Source organism: Heloderma suspectum, chromosome 2 (genome assembly GCF_057233095.1).
Source record: "Heloderma suspectum isolate Gila_16-S chromosome 2, 16-S_ref, whole genome shotgun sequence".
Classification (NCBI taxonomy): Eukaryota; Metazoa; Chordata; class Lepidosauria; order Squamata; family Helodermatidae; genus Heloderma; species Heloderma suspectum.
This window is the reverse complement of record NC_139459.1, coordinates 402,840,543-402,860,222: the sequence shown is the minus strand read 5'-3', so window position 1 is coordinate 402,860,222 and position 19,680 is coordinate 402,840,543. Positions and strand designations below refer to the sequence as shown.

Here is a 19,680-nt window from a genome sequence, read left to right as displayed (position 1 = left end):
CTGAGTTGTGAGCATAGTACTTCAGGCTTAATACAGTGCCTACCCAATTCCATCTCATTGAATGGCTACCCTTCCAGTTCAGTCCCATGCATGTGTTGTCATCTGTGGGTTTTTGTTGTTTTTGCATGAACTCTAGCTTCAGTGGTGAGGGAAAGGCACTTAGTACATGCTCAGAGGTTCTCCATAACTTAGCCCTAGTTTTGAAAACAGGTTCACTGGCTGAATCCTGGTGAGGTTTTGGCACACATGAACTTATGGGGAGGAAGATACAATGAGAGCTTGTGCATAAGGAGGAGGTAGAGGCAAAACAAGACATCTGTTTTGATCAAGAGTTGCTGGAGGATGGTGGGATGAGGAGGGATGTTTGCATGGAGGGGAATAGAATTGTTACGAGGAGAGTGCAAGTGCTCAGTGGTGAAAGAAAAGCATCCTGCATATGCTCAGCAGCCCTCTCTGTTTAAGAACATAAGAAGAGCCATGCTGCATCAGACCTAGGTCCATCTAGTCCAGCATTCTGTTCACACAGTGGCCAGCTAGATGCCCACGGGAAACCCACAAGCAGGACATGAGTGCAACAGCACCTTCCCACCCATGTTCCCCTGCTGCTAACATTGGTGAAATGTAAATAAATTCGAGGGATCCTAAATTTGCATGCACGTATCCTTCAGAAACTTTGCAGGTTCCTTGCCCGGAGGACACCTCTAATGACCTGTGCATTTTCATATAGATTTACCAAAAACTATTGGGGAAGGGGTGAATGGAAAGGAAAGCAAATCCCTCCCTCTGCCAAATTGAAGAACTCCCCTTCCACATGAACTGCTGCACCTGTCCTTCTGAAACTTTGCTGGTTTCTTACTTAGGGACAACTCTAGGCTGTCAGTAATTTTCAGAACAAGGAAAATAGGGAGATAAGTATGTCCTCTTTTGGAGACCTCAAAAAACTCTTGTGGCTTTCATTCTGAACTTTGGCAGACACGATCTTCTCTGACGGGGCAATGAATCCTGAATGTTTTATCCACTTCTTCCGAGCAATAAAAATGTTATTGGCAGTTCCCTTTAAAAGAAAATCAGAATATAAACTCTGCACCTATTTTTCTGACATTGGGCAGGTGCAATCCCCTTCTAGGGGGCTACTGTGCCTGGCATTATCATCTAGTTCTGACCAAGACGAAACAGTACAGTTTTTTTCTAGTTTCCAATGTCAGTCAACAGGAAGCATAAAGACTCATGTTTCCAAACATTGACTCAGGTTTGGTGCTGAGCTGAAGTGGTCTGACTACCAATTGGTCCGAGCAGAAGAGGGATGTTTTCCAATATGCTGAATTGGGTGTCTGACTACACACTTCTTATGTATGCATGTATGTATGTATGTAATCTCTACACACACACAAGCACACCACATGCACACACCACACAACCACAAACACACACACACACACACACACACACACATATATATATACATTAGAGGTGCGCTTAGACAGAGAGAGAGAGAGAGAGAGAGAGAGAGAGAGAGAGATGCAAATGTGTGTTATGGGCCTGTGCCCTGGATCTTTGAAGAACCTAGCAACACCCCTGATCTTGCTCCTGGTTCACATGAAGGTCTTCCACAGGTGAAGGCCAGGCCAAGCTCACCTATCACCCCCCCCGGCCCATGTCAAGAGTGTGGAGCAGCATCTGTGAGTTGTGGCAAACATTTTTTCTCCAGCCAAATGGAGAGTTCGTGAAATTGCAGATGTGATGCAAGTTTCTCCACACATAATTATGAAAATCATAGCGGTTTATTCTTCTTTCTGCCAAACCTCAAGGGACTCTTTTTTCAAATTGCCCCTTTGAGTCTGCTGAGGTCAACATCAGAATACCGAGCAACATGAAGCAGCGTCTTGCACAGGCCTCCTGGGCCATGGAGAGCTCGGCTGAGCTCGAGGTCAGGTGAGGAGGGCTGTGCGGGTGTGTGGAGCTGACTAGCTCCTGCCCCCTCCAGATGTCAACCCTCTCCTCCGTGGGCTCCACCTATATGGGGGAAGCCACTGACCCCTCCGTCTTGTAAGAGGACTTTGCCTCCCTCTAATTCCACATCCAGTTAGCTCAGAGGAGCAGGCTGGGGGATGGAGGCTGCGCCAGGCGTACCGAGAACAAGAACGCTGCTGCTCTCGCTGCTGCTGCTGCCCCAGGCCACCTGCGGGATGCTCCGGGCCAGATGCCCCATGACTTTGGAAAGGGATGAATCAGCCCCACTGAACCACTACAGGCCGGGGGACCTCCTCATTGGCGCGGTCATCTATGCCACAGGAGTTATGTTTCTGCCATCCCCACTTGACAAGCCTCCATCTATCAGGCTTCACAGGTAAGTCATACTGTGTGTGAGTTGGAGGGAAGCTGCTGCTGCTCCACCAGCTACCAATTTCATCAGCTCTGCTCATCCCAAATGGCCCAGGACTGTCCCTCTGAGCTGGGAACTGGGAAATCCCTGCGCTGTTTTGCCTGGGGTGGGGTGCATCATCACTCCATTCAGTGCCCAGCCTGCTGGCTCATTTTCAGAAGTGTGGCAATGTAAAACAGGACAATTTGATCTGCTGTCGTGTGGGTGTGCAGAAGGGACATCTGCTCCTCTTTCTTAACCCATGTGAGCAGACCCAGGCTGTGGCTCAGGGGAGAGAGCACTTCTCTCCCCCCACCCCTACCCCCAGGACTGCCCAGTAAGACTGCAAATGTTTGTCTGGACACCAACTCCTCTGAGGAAGGGTCAAAAGAGCTGGGTATGTTTAGGCAGACGAAGGGGAGACATGAGAGCAGTCCTCCAATATCTCACAGGCTGTTGTGCCAAAGATAGAGCAGGATTGGCCTCTGTTGCTCTCACGGGGAAGACCAGAACCAATGGTTGGAAGTCGCAGGGAAGCAGAATTGGGCTAAACATTGCGACAAATGTACCAACTTGGTGCCCTCTTGTGGTCCTTTAGACTACAACTGTCAGCATTCCTACCATTTTCTGTTCTGGCTGGGGATGGTGGGAGATGAAGTCCAAAACAGCTGGGGGACACCGGGTGGGGGACGTCTGCCTTAGGAGAAGCTTCCTCGTGAAACAAGCTGTTGAGCAGTGGAACAGGCGGCCTCAGGAAGTAGCGGGGTCTCTCCCCCGGAGGGGTTTCAGCAGGGCTGGACGGCCACCTGTCAGGGATGCTGTTGTTGCATCCTACACTGCAGATCCTGCACTGAGCAGGGGGCTGAGCTAGATGGCCTCCAAGGTCCCTTCCAAGTATGAACGGCTAGGGTTCATTTCCTAGTGATCCCCAGCATGGCCTTTGCCTTTTCCCACACTTATTCCTACTCTCTGCTTTCTGTTCTTTAGAGCAACATTTTCAACATTTCCTGCATCTGATCCTTTACGGAATTCGGGGGTCTGTGGAGGATTTCTCCAACATCCCTACCCAGAACACACATTAAGCTCACTGGCTTGCCATTTCCTGGATTCTCCCTGGATTCCTTAAAAAAGAAAAGAAAAAAGCATTACATTGGCCACTCTTCAGTTCTCTGGCCAGCCTTAGGGCAGGTTACATATTGATGTTGGAATATGTTTTCAGTGATAAAAATGGGAGGAGGTGGGATTTTTAGCTTCTGCCTGTAGTTGCATGTGAGATGCTTCTGCTGCTGTGTTACTGAGAGGCGGTGGAGGGACTTTCCTTGATGTGCAGTTTGAGATAAGAACAGTGTACTACATTCCAGAGTTGTTGTCACACCACCTCCGCTTTTAACAGCACACAATACATCATATGCCCAGGAAGTGCCTTGGAATCATTGAATTAACTATGAAGATGATAATAAAAACAGGGGTAACGTGAGGCTAAGGATAAAAATGGCCTTGCAGATATGATGTGCTTTCACTACCTTAAAGCACAAGATAAAAGCTAAGAATTGTAGAGCTGCAGTAAAATTAACCTCCCTGATCCAAGGGGGGCAGTGTAATTGAATTTGTTGTGGTCTTGGTCTTGGTCTTCTAGTTGCTGTTGTCCTCGCCTTTATCTATCCTGAATCTCCCACCAGTGACCTTCATAGGATGACACCGGGTTCCAATATTTTGAGAGAGGGAGAAGAATGTCTCCCTATCCACATTCGCCACACCAGGCATTATTTTGTACATCTCTATCATGTCTCCCCTTACCCTCCTTTTATCCAAGCTAAACAATCCCACCCGCTGTAACCTTTTCTCATAGGGGAGATGTTCCAGCCCCTTGATCATTTTCTTTCTGCACTTTTTCCAGCTTTACACTATCTGTTTTGTAGTGTGGTGACCAGAACTGTACACAGTATTTGAGGTGTGGTCACAACAGAGATTTGTATAAGGGCAGTCTGATATTGGCAGTTTTATTCTCAGCTCCTTTCCTAATTATGGCGAACGTGGAGTTTGTCTTTTTCACAGTAGCCACACACTGGGTTCATAAGCTGTCCACCACAACCCCAAGTTCTCTTCCTTGGTCAGTCACCACTAGCTTGGATCCCATCACCTTATCACCAATATTTGCCTCAGTTCCACAGACCCCTTTCCTGAAAACATCAGTTCATTTTTTTTATTGCATTTATATCCCACCTTTTTTCCTCTTGCGAGGAACCCAAGGCGGCTGACATTATCCTCCTCTCCTTTTTATCCTCACAACAACAGCCCTGTGAGGTGGGTTGGGCTGAGAGTCTGTGACTGGCCCAAAGTCACCCAGTGAGCTTCCATGGCCAAGTGGGGACTAGAAACCGGATCTCCCGGCTCCCAGGCCATCACTCTCACCACTACACTACACTGGCTCTCAGTTCAGGCACAGGTAGCTGTCCAATATCTTCTGCAGTGAAGGCAGATGAAAGAAATTCAATCAGCTTCTCCGCAATCTCCACTTCCTCCTTTAGTACTCCTTTAACTCCATTGCCATGCAATGGTCCAACTGCCTCCCTAGCTGGTTTCCTGCTTCTGATACACTTAAAGAATTCTCTATTGTTGGCCTCGATGTTGTTAGGCATGTGCTCCTCAAAAATGCTTTCTTTGCATCTCTTATCATCTGCTCGTATCTCCTTTGTGAAAATTTGTGCTTCCTTTTCTTTCCCTCATTTGGGCAAGACTTCCATTTTCGGAAGGAAGCTCTGTTTTGTGTAATAGCTTCCTTGACGCTGCTTGTCAGCCATGCCACTTGGTCCTCCCTTTCCTAACCTGTGCTGTACATTTTAGCTGGGCTTCTATTATTGTGGTTTTGAGTAACCTCTGAGCATTTTGAAGGGATTTAACCCACTTGCCTTGTAGCAGAATATGCATTGTACTGTGTGGAATTGATAAGAATTTATTGCATTTTGTACATGTGACTAGTTCCGTGTGTGCGTTGTGAGATAACTGTGAGCAATGGAATGTATTCTTAGAAATGAAGGAAGGTTTTCATGAGGGGGTCGGTCAAATATTGGAAGCAGCACGCTGCTTAGCTTAGGAGGGATTCCTTCATCTTGGTGTTACTGGTATCAATGGCAGGTCTGGCTACACTGGGGACACGGGGAATCGTGGTAAGACCAGGTCTGAAACTAAGGATGAAGTCATCGACTTCATAGTGGTTATGAAAGACCAGGGTTTGATACTTTGGGCAAAGAGACGCTGGGAGAATGGGAAACCCACCATATGTGCTTACGCTGGCTGCACCCGCCATGCCTTCCAAATACGATACTTCGATATGGATCGTTAGATTGAGAGGAACCTAGGTTTTACTGTGTTAACAATATGCTTGCTATTATTTCAGTATACTTTTAGTGATTATAAATTGCATGTATTTAGGGATTGTTGTGATCTGCCTTATCATAAAGAAAGCTTGTCATTCTCTTACACTGTTTGAGCAATATAGAGCCATAAATTCATTCTTTGGTACCATATTTGTATTGTCTGGCCTGAGAGAGGTTTCAGGGACGACTACCCAAACATTAATTCTTGAAGCCCAAAACTTAGGGTAAAGATCTGTAAATCTGTCACTGAGTGGGGTCTCCCCGTAAAGACATTGCTGTCTCTGGAATGCCTTTCCTGGAAACAAGGTAAAGTTATGCCATTTCGAGATTACATCAAAGAAGTGGTGAATAAAAGAAGGCAATTTATCAAAGCAAAAAATATGGCAAAACAAATGAACTTACAATACTACTTAAAACATCCCGCTACACTTTGTATTGTGTCTGAAGGTCAGATGAAGAAGTTTCCAAATCATGAAATGGCGGAGGCATGGCTGAACGTAAAAATGCATGAGAACTCTGTTACAACCCCATGAACTTGAATCTTTAAACAAGCTTGGTTAACTGTTTGTGTTTATTCCATATGATCCAGGTTAGCTCAGAAGACATGTGATATTATATATATATATATATATATATATATATATACACACACACACACACACACACACACACATATATACATACATATACACATACATACACTGTGTGTGTTTGTGTGTGTATGTATATGTATATATATATCTGTTTACTTTCTTTCATCTTTTATTCTTTTTTGTTTTTCTTTATATATATATATTTTATTTCAAAATAGATAATTTATATAGTATAAAATATATCACTGATTGTTAAAGGTTTATATTAAGTTTTATTATTATATAATACTATATATTTTTATTATTATCATCATTATTGTTAATAATAATAGTAATAATAATACAGGTTTTTGGGAATGAATTGTAGACCTGCTTCTTTAATATAAGATTGATGATGTGATATAGAAATGTAACAATCTACTAAACTCTAAGATTGTTAAGGTTACAAATATAGTTTTTTAAATAGAATGGCATAGGAGGCTGTGGAGTATTGGAGTTTAAACTCAATTTTTTCACGGGGAGGGAGAGGGAGAGTTGGAGGGAAGGGGAAATATTTCTTTTTCTTTTTCCTCACTTCCTTTCCTCCTCCCTTTCCCTTTTTTCCCTTTTGCTCTTTTTCCTTCTCTCTTTGTTATTGTGGTGTCCTCATCAGAATATTATATTGCTGGGAAATTGAAGTATTGATTAGGTTGTTGGTAATTTCGGTATTCTTTATTTCATTTGTAAAGATAAAATAAATAAAAATATATTCAAAAAAAGAATAAAAAAAGAATGACTCTCTCCTACTCCAAGGCCCCTTGCTCCATGACAGCAGAGGAGCCCTCACCCAGGGATAGGGACACTGCTGTCTGGTCTCTGAAGGCCTCTTCCACCAACCTCTCTGCCTCTCTTAGCTCCTCCAGGTCGGCAACCCTGTCTTCAAGGAGTTCATTACACACACCCATGACTTCTGTCCAGCAGGCATTTATTTATTTATTTGTGGCATTTATATACCACTGAATATAAAATCTCTCAGCGGTTCACAATTTTAAAATATAATATTAGAAACAAAACGTTAAAAACACTTCCAACAACAGTAAAAATCAAGGAGCAGTAAAATGGAGTTGCATGATTAATTGACTTACAGTACAGGGAAAACCGGGGTGAAGAAGTGTGTTTTCAGGAGGTGTTTGGAAGATGTCACATTTTCTGCCTCCCGAACTACACGAGAGAGGGTTTTCCAGGTGCCAAGTGCTGCTACATACAGGTGGCACTCCATGCAATACATGGGACATCTCCAACACCTGTGCTGACTTTCTATCTTCATAAAAAAAAATATTTTTTTTTTTTGCTTTGCTTGGGTTTTTTTACCTGGAAAACTAACTTGTTACTAGATGAAGGTGGGGAATTGATTTATAACTATGTTTGTTTGTTTACAGTTACTTACTTTGAGCAGGGAGGGAAGAGTCAACTGCCCTGGTCTCCTCACCCTGTTGCTAAACTCGCACGCGGGCTTAGCTCTGTGTGCTCACAGTTTGGCACAAAGGCTGAGATGCCTTGGCACTGGGGCAGCAACTCAAGGGAGGTCATGATGACAAGTTCTCTCCCCATTCTCACTCTGTCTCACAGACACACAATATTTATTCAGTTATTTCCTTCCTGATTTAGATGCTGCTTGTTCTGTTTTACCAAAAGTGAACCCAGGTAACCCCCCAATTTAATTTAACTGGGTACCACTCCCCTACAGAAGCCTTCCCCAACCTGATGACCCTCAGATGCCTTGCAGGTCAACACCCATCAGCTGCAGCCACCATGGCCAATGGTCAGGCATGCTAGGAGTTGAAGTCCAAAACAAATCAAGGGCTGCGGGAGGATGCCTAAGAGGAATGTCCCATCATTTAAGAAATCTTCCCAATCCATTGTCCTGTCACAATTTCTTTCTCGATTCCAAGGGTTGCACACATGCGTAATCCCAGCATTAGGATGTCCATCTGCTCTGGGGTTTTGTTTTGAAATGGATCCTGCATCCTGACCTTTGGCAAAGGCTCCTCCCCCTTTTCCTGGCTGCCTCTACACAAGCAAAGCGCTAAGCGGGGATTGGGTGTTGTTCTTCTGGTTTGGGCTCTGGATGACTGTTAGCATGAGGAAAGTTCTGGAAATGTAACCCAGAGATATTTGCTTCAAAGTAAAAGAAGCAACAACTGAATATTTTTATCTCATTGCAGACAGGATGCAATGACAATCTTTTTTTTTTAAATCAGGAAAGGAGCCACAGAGTTCTGGAAGATTCTGCCCTTCTTGTTGGCTATCCAGGAGATCAACCAGACGCCCAGACTCTTACCCAACATAACCCTGGGCTATGACATCCATGACAACTATTTCGATGCAAGAATGACTTCGGATGCCTTGCTAGACCTGCTCTCTTCTGGGCAGGGAAATGTTCCCAACTACAGCTGTGGAAGAAGGCATCACCCATTGGCTGTTCTGGAAGGTTCTGACTCTGACATCTCCATCCAGATTTCAACCATGCTGGGCATCTACAAAATCCCTCAGGTGCACACGGGGGAGTTGTTTACAGGCTGAGTCTCACTCTGCTTGGGTTTCTCTCCAAAGAAATCAAAAAGTTCTCCAGAGAATGTCAATGAGAGCTTCCGCCACCCATGAAAATTGGGGAACTGGATCCACAGTGGGGTGCAGAGTGATAGGGCTACCCTCCCCTCCTGGGGTCTGAAAGTGTATTGGGGGCACACACGGGATTTGTGGAAGAAAAATCCTGCATTCAGGGGACTATCATGTAACTAATGTCATGTGTGGTTTGTTCCTCATTCATGCTTATAACTCAGAAAAGAAGGAGGCAGCCAGAGAAAAGAGTGAGGGGGTGGGTAAAATTCTTTGCAGCTGCTGGTCACCCCTGAAAATCAAGCTTGTTCCTATTCCAGGTTCCGGTTCTTGGCTACATTCAAAACTGCTGGGAAAGTGGGATGAGCTGTTGGGAGCTTGCTTCCCTTATGGAGACCCGGGAGACACTCTGTAGCTTAGGACATCTTTATTTTTCACTGTTCTGTCATGACGCAGCCTGAATGTTTTATTCATCATAAAATTCTGATGATTTGTTCCACTAGTATAAAAGATGGCAGATATATTTCCAGTTAAGCAGTGTCATCTGGCCATCTTTCAGGAATATCTGATGAAGAACTGAAATGTGGATGTGAAGCAAATAGGGATGTCAAAGAATTCTGCGACAGATATCGGTGAGGCCGAATGCCAGTGCATTTGGCCTCTTGAAATCTGTCGTGGAATGAAACCCCCGCCCCCCACCCCCAAAAGGCACACGAAACAGAGCACTTACCTGCTCCTGTCCACGCTGCTTTGCGAATGGCGGCCGTCCTGTGGCCGCCATTCCCTTCCTCCTCTTCATAGCTGTGATAGGCTACGTAAATACTTACGTAGCCTATCACGGCTAACGCAGGGATGCCATTTGCATATGCTGGGGTTTTTCCCCCTGCCATGATAGGCTATGTAAATATTTACGTAGCCTATCACGGCTCAATACAGGGACACAAATGGCGGCGGCTACGACAGCTGCCACTTGCGTCCCTACAGGGCTGCCCAGTGGCCAGATGTCTGGCTGTGGGCAGCCGGAGCGGAGCTGGCCAGGTAGGATTCCAGGGGGAGGGATGGAGCGCCTCCCCCCCACCGCAGATTGCCCGGCGCGGTGACAGGTAGGTGTTTTGTACATCCCAAGAAGCAAAACAAACCAACCGTCTCTCCCTTTCTTTGCCAGGTCAGTTATGCTTTTGTTTCTCATGTTGTGAGTGATAAAGCTCAGTTCCCTTTCTTCTACCGGATGGTCCCCAAAGAAGGAGCCCAGTATCCAGGGATTGTCAAACTGCTCCTGCATTTCAGATGGACGTTGATTGGTCTCATTGCTCCAGACACTGACAATGGAGAGAGATGCATGAGGGCCTTGACCCCCGAGTTCATCAGGGGCGGTGTTTGTGTTGCTTTCTCACAAAGCATCTCAGGACTGAATACAAATGAAGTGGACTTCCCTCAGGCTTCATTCCACCACTGGAGACAAGTCAATGTCTTTGTTTATTGTGCAGAGACAAGATACTTCTTGATTGGACTAAATGTTATGCAACAGTATGTGGAAATATTGATGAAACCCATTGTAGGGAAAGTCTGGGTCACCACGGCTTTGTGGGACTTTGCCTTGGAGTTGTCATCTAATCGTCCTTCACTCCAACTTATCCTTGGTCTATTTTCCTTCACTCTCCAGCAAAATAAAAGGTCAAAATATGATGATTTTTCACAGTTTCGCTTTATTCTCAAACTGTTTGTGAAGAAAGCATTTAATTGTGCCTATTCAAAGCATGCATTGTCCATGAAAGGCTGGACAAGATGCAGAGAGAATGAGAAACTGGAGACCCTTCCAGAAGAGGTTGTGGAGAGAATCCTGTCTCTGGACAGCTACATCATTTACAACACTGTCCATGCTGTGGCCCATGCCTTGGATGCGGCTTATTCGTCAAGATCCAAGAGGAGGGTGGCGGAAGATGGAGACAGGCTGGTCATCCAAAGGCTGCAGCCATGGCAGGTATGCCCTTTCCCATCACCAGTATCCCTCCTGAATCAGTGGTACAATTCAAGCATGATCGCCCTGGATATAGAAGCTGTGAATATTAGAAAATGTGGTAAAATGCTGGATATCTGTGAGCAAAAGCAGCTGCAAAACTCCCTGTGCTGCTCCCCCTTTTGGCCTCCTGACACCGGCCCCTGAGGCCTCAGCCCATCTGGCCACAGTCCCAACATGGGCGCAGCCCCTCTGTCTCTGCCCTGGCCCGTTCCCTGTGCTCCACCACTGGAGTCAGCTGTGCTGCTGCTCCTTCCTGCCTCCTTGACTGGGCTGCCAGTTTGACACCTACTGGGTCCACTGTTGCCCCTCCCTCCTTCCCTTTGTCTGTGTGAATGTCATGGGTGTAGTGCTGCCATCTGAAATGGTGTCTGGATACAAAGGAATGGTTCATGGACTGATGGCATTTGAGAGAAACGTACATTTCTATTTTTTCTGGTGACGTTTACAACAGTGCTAAGCTGTACATTCCCCCATTATGTTGAATTAAAATTACCTTTTCCACAATGTGCAGAAAAGTATCTTGCATCTGGTTTTATTGCATGTCAATAAGAATTTTCTGGCTGGAGCAATTTTTAAAAGTCCAGTTGTACAATATGTCACCTGACACAAGGTATCTTTTATTTTATTTATTTATTTATTATTAAATTTATTAATCACCCATCTGGCTGGTCACCCAGCCACTCTGGGCGAAGTACAGCATACAATAAAACAGTTTAAAATAGTAAAATTCTACAGTCAAAACATTTTCTAAAATATCCTAACCCACCCCAAATGCCTGCCTGAACAACCACGTTTTTAATGCACGATGGAAGCTCATTAAAGGGGGGGCATGGCGGAGTTCCCTAGGGAGGGAGTTCCACAGAGTGGGGGCCACCACAGAAAAGGCCCTCTCCCTCGTCCCCACCAGTCTAGCTGTCCTGGCTGATGGGAGAGAGAGAAGGCCATCCGAGGATGATCTTGTTAAGCGACCTGTCTGGTGTTGCTGGAGGCGCTCCTTAAGATAGGCTGGGCCGGACTGGGCTGGGCTGGGCTGCTGTGCATACGAAAATCTAGGAATGTCAGGGAATTTCGCCATGAATCTCAGGGAGGCCGAATGCCAGCTCATTCGGCCCCTGAAAATTGGTGGTGAAACGGTCTGCCCCCCCTCCAGGACGGGACTTACCTTGGGCGAATCCTCCTGGCGGTGGCGGCTCCAGCGGTGGTGCGGCGGCGGTGTGGCAGCGGTGGCTCCGGTGGCCGGTCTTCCAACCGGCTGCCACCGCCGCCAATTCCAGTAAAAAAAAGTGATAGGCTACGTAAAGATTTACGTAGCCTATCACGGCTAGATTTTCAAAGTCAGCCGTGATAGGCTACGTAAATATTTACGTAGCCTATCACGGCTGATTTAAAGGGGAAAAAGCCCCGCCTGTACGCAAATGGCGGCGCCCATGGGCGCCGCCATTTGTGTTCCTTATTTTTACACGTCTTAGTCTACGTAAACATTTACGTAGACTAAGTCGGCGAAAATAAGGGGAATGCAAATAGCGTAGACGCTACGCTATTTGCATTCCCCCTATTTTCGCCGTAGTCTACGTAAATGTTTATGTAGACTAAGACGTGTCAAAATAAGGAACGCAAATGGCGGCGCCGATGGGCGCCGCCATTTGCGTATGCGTGTTTTTTTTTCTTTTAAATCAGCCGTGATAGGCTACGTAAACATTTACGTAGCCTATCACAGCTGACTGCAGGGAGGCAAACGGCGGCAACTACGGCCGCTGCCATTTGCGCACCCGGCCGGCCAGGATTCGGGGTGGGGGAGGGACGGAGCGCCTCCCCCCCTGGCAGAATTTTGGGGGGGAGGGACGGAGCGCCTCCCCCCCACCTCAAATCAAATTTCGTTAAAGGTAAGTCACTTTCGTACATCCCTAGCAGACCTGGCATTGCAGAGCAACAAACGAAGGCCAGAAGATGGGGTCATGCCTCCCCCAGCCATCTCCCCCTTGTTCCCCTTACCTGGCATGGCCTGCCCCTAGCGCTCTGCCAGCGTCTGCTGCCCAGCCTCGGTATGTTCTGGCCCCCAACACTTCCCCCACTGCCTCCATCAGGTGGACATATGCCCCCTCGCTCCCGCCTATCAGGCAGGCTACCCACCCCTAAAAACACAACAAAATCCCCCAGGAAAACAACAACAACAACAACAAACAATTAAAAAATCCCCTTAAAAATAATGCCTGGCAGGAGTCCACAGGGAAGGCCTGGTGGTGGTGGTGATGCTGGTGGTGGTGGCGGCGGCAGCAGCAGAAGCAGCAGCAGCAGGCCCAGCAGCAGCAGGCACGCCTCTTCCCCGGTGGTGGTGGCTTCTCCATGATCCAGATTCGTTCCCAGACATAAGCTAAACCTATAATTGTTGCAGCTCAGTTTCTATGTGCCTACTGCTCAAAGCTGGGTCCTACTCAGTTCAGTCAAAGTTGCTACCAGGTTTGTGTGCTTATGACCTCAACCCTCATTACCTATCTGACAACTTGCTGCCTCTCAACCTGGTGGAGAATGTGCCTCATGGAGAGGTCGGCCTCCCTTTGCCAATGGTAATTCCAGGCCCAGATTGCTGGACTGATTTATACATCTACAATTTTTTAGCATTATTTATTACATGTCTAGACTTCCCAATGGCCAAACCTGTCTGGGCGGTTCATAAAAGATGAAAACCTTAAAATAAAATAGAAAACCTAATATAGAAACTATTTACATAAAAGAATGGAAAAACAATCAACGACAGAAATCCCAGGCCTGGTTTCTTATCATATGCTGTCAAATGCCCGGGAGTAGAGGAACGTCTTAACGTGGTGCCAACAGGATGACATTGACGGCACTGGATAAACTCACCGGAGGCTTGTTCCATAATAGATGGGACACCACCGAAAAGGCCCCTTGCCTTGTTGCCATCCTCCATATCTCCCTCCATATGGATGGGGGCCTCAGGTGACGATCATAGTTCATGGGAAGGGTTTAGCTCCCCAAACTGCTTCAGCAGAGAAAGGGCATTCAGGGATGAGATGAGGTCCCGTGAGAATGTGAAGAGACAACTTCATCCACTTGGGTCTGGAACCAGTCTGGAGCCATAGAAGATTCAAGCATGCCATGTAATGGGTAGAACAGAGAAATCGAGTGTGGTTTCTGGTTTCCCCCATGCTGGTGTTTTCTCTGCCATTCTAGCTTCATCCTTTCCTGAGAAACCCACAGTTCTACAATGATTCCATGGACAGAGTGTATTTGGATGAGAATGCAGACCTGGCAGCCGCCTTTGACATCGTGAACTGGGTGAAGTTCCCCAATAAATCTGTTGTTAAAGTGAAATTTGGGAGTATGGAAAGACGGGGATCCCCAGCAGACTTCAAGTTCACCATTGATCAGGACGCCATTGTGTGGCCCCAATGGTTCAACAAGGTGAGGGAAACAATTCCTTTCATTTCATGGTATTTATTTACCATCTCTCAACCTCTGCTAAATCTAGCTGGTTTCCGGTCAGCCTGGAAGTTCCAAGTAGCAGCAGTTTTTCAAGATCTCAGAGAGAGGGGGGGTTGTTTCCCCAGCTCTGCTTCCCAGCTGTGGGCCAGAAGGATGCCCTTCAAACACAGGCTGCAGCTTACTTGGGACTTATCTCTCCATTTGAATAGCACCATAAGTTTATACGGCACTGTATGGACCACAAGAGGACATGTCCCTTAAGATTCGACGCAAAGGAAACAAGAGAGGAAACTGGGAAGCTACAGGTCCTCAGGCTTAGTTAAGGCCTTTCAGCTGCACGTGCTCTGGCTCAATTACGGGCTTCATGTTGACTCCTGGAGACCCTATTGTGCCCTTTGAACTGTGTCTGTCATTTCTGTAGCTAAATTGGCCCCAACACATTTTCCATGATGCTCCTTGTTTCTGTGTGTAGGCCCTGCCTCATTCCAGGTGCGTGGAAAGCTGCTGCCCAGGATCTGTCAAGGTGGTTCAGGAAGGAAGGCCGGTTTGCTGCTATGACTGTCCTCCCTGCACAGAAGGGACCATTTCCAGCCAGGAAGGTGCGTGACTCCAAAGGAAAATGTAGCCCATGTGGAGGAGGGTAAAGATCCACCCAGACGTGTTCACTGAAGCTTTTCTTAAAGGCATTTCTGCACTTGGATCCTTTATTGCAATAGCCACAATTTATTTCACAAAACTACTCATGAAAAATAACCTGGGAGGACAGACTGAGGGTTGGGTTGGGGGGAGGCAGAGGTAGGGATGGACGAAAGTCCCTTACCTCGTCCCGCAGCTTTTTTCGGGGTGGGGGGGAGGCGCTTCGGTTCTCCCCCCGAAAACTCTTGGCGGGTGGGGAGGCGCCCTGCCCCTCCCCACCGAAATTCAGGCTGGGGGGGAGGTGCCCCATCCCTCGCCGCCGAAATTCTGGCCGGGGAGGAGCGCCCCGTCTCCCCGGAAGTGAAAGAAAGATGTTATGGGGGGAAAAAACCAAAACAACACGTGATAGGCTACGTAACGATTTACGTAGCCTATCACGGCTAGATTTTCAAAGTCAGCCATGATAGGCTACGTAAATCGTTACGTAGCCTATCATGGGTGACTTTGAAGAAAAAAAAAAGCGCATACCCAAATGGCGGCGCCCATGGGCTCCACCATTTGCGTACGCACTTTTTTTTTTTACAAAGTCACCCGTGATATAACGATTTACGTAGCCTATCACGGCTGACTTTGTAAATCTAGCCGTGATAGGCTACGTAAATCATTACGTAGCCTATCACGTGTTTTTATATATATATGTATATATATATATACACGCACACACACACACACACACTTTACGGGGAAATGGCGACGGCGGCAGCCGGTCAGAAGACCTTCCTTGCCCCCACCCCCACCGAAACGCCCGCTGAAACGCCGCTGGGACCCGACGCCGAGAGGGACATTCGACAGAGGTAAGTCCCATCCCGGGGGGGGGCGGGGGGCGGAGAATTTCACCACCAATTTCGGGGGGCTGAATGCATTGGCATTCAGCCTCCCGGAGATTCGTGGAGAAATTCTCCACCATCCTTAGGCAGAGGAAGGGGCAGGGATCAGCACCACCAGCCTGCATGTGTCTCCTGCACTTGACATCGGGTTCATGTCCTCCATGGTTAATATTGTGACATTTATCCCCACTTCTCTGAGTGGTGGGAAATTGTTGGAGGGACTAGGGCCATTAGTCACTTAACTTGAAGTTGAAGGGTTAATATGTACCTGAGTGAGGTGGGAGGGGATCTCTAAGAGGTCGTTCTGCCTTTTCCTGGTCTCCTCCCTCTACTTTCCTTTCTTCTTCCTTCTTCTTCCTCCAAGTGATGCTGACCATGGGGCTGACCACAGCCAACTTACCTGGAGAAGTCAGTTTGCTGTATCTCCAGTAAAGTCTGATCATAACCCACCACTCGAGTGTTTTTTGTCCACATCTGTGGTTACTGATAGGGGGCTGATTAGGACTTCCGAAATTGCAGGGATGGAGTATTTACCATTTACGTCCCCGCTTCAGCTGTGATAGGCTACGTAAATATATACGTAGCCTATCATGGGCAAGCGTAGGGATGCAAATGGCAGCCACTACGACGGCCGCCATTTGCGGCTGCAGCAGCCTGGTAGAGGCTGGAGCCGCTACCGCCGCTTCATCCACCACCGCTTCATCCGCCGCCACCGCCGCATCTGCCACCAGGTAGGTCCGTCCCGGGGGGATACCGGGGGGTGGCAGGGGGGAAGCCGTTCTGCCACAGACTCTGGGGGGGCATATTCTAAAGAATCCAGCCTCACTGGAGTTCGTGATGGAATTCTCTGACATCCCTAGTTGGGTGCCTTCTTAGCCTACCCTCCATGCCCTGAATGATATCAGGGAGAGGGGCAGGCCCCTGACATCATGTTATTCCCAGCCAACATTCCACATGGACGATCCACAAAATGCACAAAACACACTCGGCCAGCCCGCATTCCCTGCATTTATTTGATGGAATGTAAAAGAACAGAGATGGCTAGGGTGTAAGGGAGATGTTTCTTTTGTTTTTCCAGATGCAGACCATTGCACCAAATGTCCAGATGATCAGCAGCCAAACAAGTACCGAGATGAATGTGTCCCCAAGGATATCACCTTCCTGTCCTATGAAGAATATTTGGGTATCATCCTGGCTTCTTTTGCCCTATTCTTGTCCTTAATCACAAGCTTTGTCTTAGCAATCTTCATAAAATACCTTGACACTCCGGTAGTCAAAGCCAACAACCGGGACCTCTCCTACATTCTCCTCATCTCCCTCCTGCTTTCCTTCTCGTCTTCCTTCCTCTTCATTGGTCAGCCATGGAAAGCAACCTGCCTCCTCCGGCAAATGGCCTTCAGCATCATCTTCTCGGTTGCCGTCTCTTCTCTGCTGGCCAAAACCATCACTGTGGTGCTGGCCTTCCTGGCCACAAAGCCAGGGAACAGGGTGAGGGGATGGCTGGGCAAGAGTTTGGCCAACTCCATTGTCCTTTTCTGTTCCGGTGTCCAAGTTGTCATCTGCACCATCTGGATGGGGATCTCTCCCCCATTCCCTGACTCTGACATGCACTCGCAGCCTGGACAGAACATCCTGAAATGCAATGAAGGGTCTGTCGCCATGTTCTATGCTGCCCTTGGCTACATGGGCTTCCTGGCTGCCGTCTGCTTCACGGTGGCTTTCCTTGCCAGGAAGCTGCCTGGGGCCTTCAATGAAGCCAAGCTGATCACCTTCAGCATGCTGGTCTTCTGCAGTGTTTGGATTTCCTTTGTGCCCACCTACCTGAGCACCAAGGGGAAATACATGGTAGCCGTGCAGGTCTTCTCTATCTTGGCCTCCAGTGCTGGCTTGCTGGGCTGCATCTTTCTCCCCAAGTGCTACATTATTGTACTGAGGCCAGATCTGAATACAAAAGAGCATCTCATGATGAAAACAAAAGAATAAATCTGATTGTATTGTTTCCAAATATAGCTGTAGTCTGCCACTTTTATAGGTGTGTGCAAGCACCAGAGTCTGCAACTCTACTGGTCAGAGTTGATATTGCAGTCTTATGATGAGTTGTCCTTTTGAAACTGAAACTTGCTAGCTTTGGACTATCATCACTTTGAATTCCACTGCCCCAGACACATCCCACTTCACGCAAATGACCCTTAGGCCTGTCCCTGTTGGTGCCAAAGTCGCAAAAATGAAAATTGCAAAAGTACATAGCTTAGTCCTTGTTGTCATGACACTGTCAAAAGACAACTTCTTCCCCCTCCCTTTCCATTTCCCCCTCCCCACTCCTCAAGGGGGGGAGGGGGAACAGGCAGGGATGAGGTAGTAGAGGCCCATTATGGTGAAACCCAATTATTCTTCCCTACTGCCCCTTCCCCATGGTTCCCTTGATGCAATCGCCCTCTCCTGCCTTTATAACTGGAGGTAGTAAATAGACATCATGACTAGTAGTCATTGAGATCTTCATCTCCTGCATGAATTTTTCCAACGCCCTTTTCAAGCCATATCATCCCCTGTAGGGATGTACAAATTTTGTACCTTCCATGCCGCTTGACTTCCACAGTTTGCGGCCAATGCTCCGTACCGTCATTCACAAGCCCCCGGAATTTTCCTCTTTTTTTTCCGCTCTGATTATTACGAAGATAAATCCGTACCGACAGCCATAGTTCCGGTGCCCAGCCATCTCCTTGAGTCTGCATAGCTTCCATAAAAAAGGCTAGTTTTCATAGATATTTACATATTTTTCCCCCTGCCCTGAGACGTGCAGTAATTACTTTCAGCCAAAACACTTCCGCCTCCTCGGGGCTTCCCAAAACAAGGCTGCCCCAGGTGTGCCTGAGCGATACACTCTTGGTTTAAAGCAACACTGTTGAAAGAAAGAAAGAAAGAAAGAAAGAAAGAAAGAAAGACCCTTTTAAAATGATCATGCTTGTCTGGAGCCCTGCACCAGGAATTATTCTCCCTGCTAAACTTTGTATTTCCACATCCAGCATTGTTGTTGATGTTGTGAGGCTAAAATGGAGAGGAGAACCAACTCTGTTCATGTCTACTCAGAATTAAGTCTTACTGAGTTCAATGCGACTTACTCCTACACATGTCAGCACCCCACTTGCCCCCAGATCAGCTTTGTATTTCCACATCCAGCTCATGATCAAACCTGTTAGTTATCTCACTGGGTGACTTTGGGCTGGACTCTAATGAGTTATGAAACTCATGAAGAAAAAGAGACAGTATAATGGAAATTTTTTTCTGAAGCAGTCACACTTGTACAAATGCAGCATGAAGGGAAAGATCAGCAACTTTCTCTTTGTTTGAATACAAAGCACACTCTGCACATGCTCAGGGAATGGACAAAATGAGGAATAAACATACCAGGGAATATGAAGAACTATATTCTTCCATTATGTGTGTGTGGGGGGAATCTCCCTCAATCCAGCTGTTCCCTGGAACCCCCCCCATTCCCTGGTTCTACAAATATTCTTCAAATTCCTCATTTTGTCCATTCCTTGAGCATGTGCAGAGTGTGCTTTTTATTTTTTTATTCATTTGCGTGGCTGCCTTTACCGTGATAGGCTATGTAAATACTTATGTAAGCTATCACGGAAAGAGCAGTGGTGGAAACGGTGTAGCAGCCGCTGTTTGCATCCCTGCTCTTTGCCATGATAGGCTACCTAAATACTTACGCCATTTGCGGCCGCAGCAGCCGGCTGAAAGACTGCCGCCACCGCCG

General features: G+C 47.1%; 1 protein-coding gene across 1 annotated transcript; it reads left to right on the top strand.

The window, feature by feature from the left end:
• The first annotated feature begins 9,870 nt into the window (after window positions 1–9,870).
• Window positions 9,871–17,919, top strand: LOC146356675 (vomeronasal type-2 receptor 26-like). Its single transcript, XM_084832657.1, has 5 exons — window positions 9,871–9,968; window positions 10,096–10,911; window positions 14,143–14,373; window positions 14,867–14,993; window positions 16,996–17,919. The coding sequence occupies exons 2-5, from the start codon at window positions 10,159–10,161 to the stop codon at window positions 17,898–17,900; spliced, it is 2,016 nt and encodes a 671-aa protein (XP_084688783.1). The 5' UTR covers window positions 9,871–9,968; window positions 10,096–10,158; the 3' UTR covers window positions 17,901–17,919.
• The last annotated feature ends 1,761 nt before the right edge of the window (window positions 17,920–19,680 follow it).